The 2,771-nt window shown below is 49.2% G+C and overlaps 1 protein-coding gene across 1 annotated transcript in view; it reads right to left on the bottom strand.

The window, feature by feature from the left end:
• Positions 1 to 675: 675 nt before the first annotated feature.
• LOC134099262 (eukaryotic translation initiation factor 4 gamma 1-like) overlaps positions 676 to 2,771 on the bottom strand; it is a 20,021-nt gene continuing 17,925 nt past the window's right edge. Inside the window, exons 7-8 of the mRNA XM_062552051.1 lie at positions 798 to 970; positions 676 to 699 (exon numbers count right to left, since the gene is read on the bottom strand). Of these exons, the coding sequence (XP_062408035.1) occupies positions 676 to 699; positions 798 to 970 (197 nt within the window). The remainder of the gene's footprint in view (positions 700 to 797; positions 971 to 2,771) is intronic.

Genomic DNA, 2,771 nt, shown 5'->3' with positions numbered 1-2,771 from the left:
AACCATACTCATCCAGTACACCAAACCAGCACTATACTCAACCATACTCATCAAGTACACCAAACCAGCACTATACTCAACAATACTCATCAAGTACACCAAACCAGCACTATACTCAACAATACTCATCCAGTACACCAAACCAGCACTATACTCAACAATACTCATCAAGTACACCAAACCAGCACTATACTCAACAATACTCATCTGCTACACTCACTGACCGCACCAGAACAGCAATATACTCATCAACAATATTGAACAACAACACTCTATAGCAATACTCCTTGTCTGCACCAATACAGCACTATACTCACCTACAACACGCAGCAAATACACCAGACCAGAACTATACTCCACAGTAATACAAAACCAACAACGCCATACGACAATACTCTGCTACTTACAACACCAAACCAGCACTATACTCTACAACAATACTCAAGCACACCAGACCAGCATCATTCTCAATGACATTAAATAGCTAGTAGCTATCCCTTGGTTCATGCTAGCCACGTGTGCTGTACTGATAGGCTAGCTATCCCTTGGTTCATGCTAGGCACGTGTGCTCATAGGCTAGCTAGTAGCTATCTGTGCTGTATTGACAGGCTTGACAAGCTAGCTAGTAGCTAGCCCTTGTTCATGCTAGGCACGTGTGCAGTATTGACAGGCTAGCTATCCCTTGTAACGTTTGGATAGCTGCAGGGCCTTGGGTGTACATGCAGAAGTGAGTGTAGGGGTGTATCATACCTGTGTGTGTGTGTGTGTGTGTGTGTGTGTGTGTGTGTGAGTCCTACCTGTTTGCGTTCCCGTTTGTGCTGCTGCTGAGCTTGCTGCTGTTGCTGGGGAGGAGCCTGTTGCTGGGGGGCAGGGCTTATGAGCACAGGGGCGGAGCTTATGAGCCCAGGGGCGGAGTTTATGGGCTGAACCGGAGGAGTAAACTGGGGCTGAGCCGGATAGTATGCACCAGCTGAGAGAGAGAGAGAGAGTGAGAGACAGAGAGAGGGAGCGAGAAAGAGGGGAGAGATAGAGATGGAGAGAGAGAGAGAGACAGAGAGAGGGAGCGAGAAAGAGGTTAGAGAGAAAGAGAGGGAGCAAGTGAGAAGGGTGGTGGTGTAGTCATTACTGTGACAATAACAGAAAATACAGCCTTTCCAGATTCATCTGTCCTTCGGTCCTCATACTGACAGTCATCATGCTAGTTTAAGACCCCAAACCCCAACCTGACAGCTGACCTCCATTAACCTCCTGCTTTCTCCAACCCCTGTAATCTCTTTTACTATCCTCTCCTACCCAACCAACCCCTGCAATCTCCCCAGGTTTTATACTATTTTGGTTGGCTCAACTGTAAAACACTTTGCTTAAAATCCTGCTGTTTTTAAACCTGCTATGCAAATAAAGTGACTTGACTAGAATTTACCCCTAACCCTGCCCTCTCCAACCCCTAACCCAGCTCTTGGATACCCCTAACCCTGCCCTCTCCAACCCCTACCCCACTATCAGGTACCCCTAACCCTGCCCCCTCTCTCTCCTCTAACCCCTACCTACTCCTTTCCTTTACTACCCTCACTTGCCCCTATCCCTAACCTTTACATGCCCTCTCCTACCCCTGCCCTTCCCTACCTACTGCTCCCTCCTTCCCCTTCCCTACCTACCGCCCTCTCCTACTCCTACCCCTACCCTTCCCTACCTACTGCTCCCTCTCCTACGCCTACCCCTACCTCTGCTCTTCCCTACCCTTTACTACCCTCTCCTACCCCTATCACTACCTACTGCCCTCTCCTTCCCACTCCTGCCCCTACTCCTGCCCACTACTATTAAAATTAATTATTGAATTGTGTGTGTGTGTGTGTGTGTGTGTGTGTGTGTGTGTGTTTTAAACATTTGTCCAAAACTTTGAGCAACTCACACCCACACATACGTTCAGGGTCTGAAAATGAAATGTGGTTCAAGCACAATCTGGTTAGGTGCAGTCCAAGACTGCACCTAACCAGACAGCCCGACCCCAACACACCTAACCAGACAGCCCGACCCCAACACACCTAACCAGACAGCCCGACCCGGAACTACTTGGGATTGTGGCCAGGAGAGAGCAAGATGGTGGAACCTTCAACTAAACAGTACACAAACTACAGCTATTCTACCAGCACACTGGAGGAGCAGTCAAACTCAGAAGAAACGTTAGCCGCGTGTTTGTGTATGTGGAAACATTACATTTCAATGTAAACAATTAATCCAGCTCCACAGTATGTTGGCGGAGAACTCCCTCCTCAAACTACTTGCTCCTGTTCGCAAATGTCTGCAGAGAGGTCGAGGCTAACAGAAAACGGTTTGCAACTATTTGTGAAGGTTCGCCTGTGTTCGCCAGACGTGAACGCACCTGGGGCCCAGAGGGCCCATTTCCATGGCAACGCGGTGGACAGGTGCAGCAGGGACCACAAAAGGATCCGATCAATCCGTCCACACTAGCAAAACTAGCGCAGGGCCCGTTCAATCCGTCCACACTAGCAAAACTAGTGCAGGGCCTGTTCAATCCGTCCACACTAGCAAAACTAGTGCAGGGCCCGTTCAATCTGTTCAAACTAGTGCAGGGCCAGTTCAATCCGTCCACACTAGCAAAACTAGCGCAGGGCCCGTTCAATCTGTCCACACTAGCAAAACTAGTGCAGGGCCTGTTCAATCCGTCCACACTAGCAAAACTAGTGCAGGGCCCGTTCAATCTGTTCAAACTAGTGCAGGGCCTGTTCAATCCGTCCACACTAGCAAAACTA

The sequence above is a fragment of the Sardina pilchardus genome, chromosome 13, assembly GCF_963854185.1.
Source record: "Sardina pilchardus chromosome 13, fSarPil1.1, whole genome shotgun sequence".
NCBI classification, from domain to species: domain Eukaryota; kingdom Metazoa; phylum Chordata; class Actinopteri; order Clupeiformes; family Clupeidae; genus Sardina; species Sardina pilchardus.
Note: the sequence above shows the minus strand (reverse complement) of the source record. Positions and strands in the feature narration are given on the sequence as shown.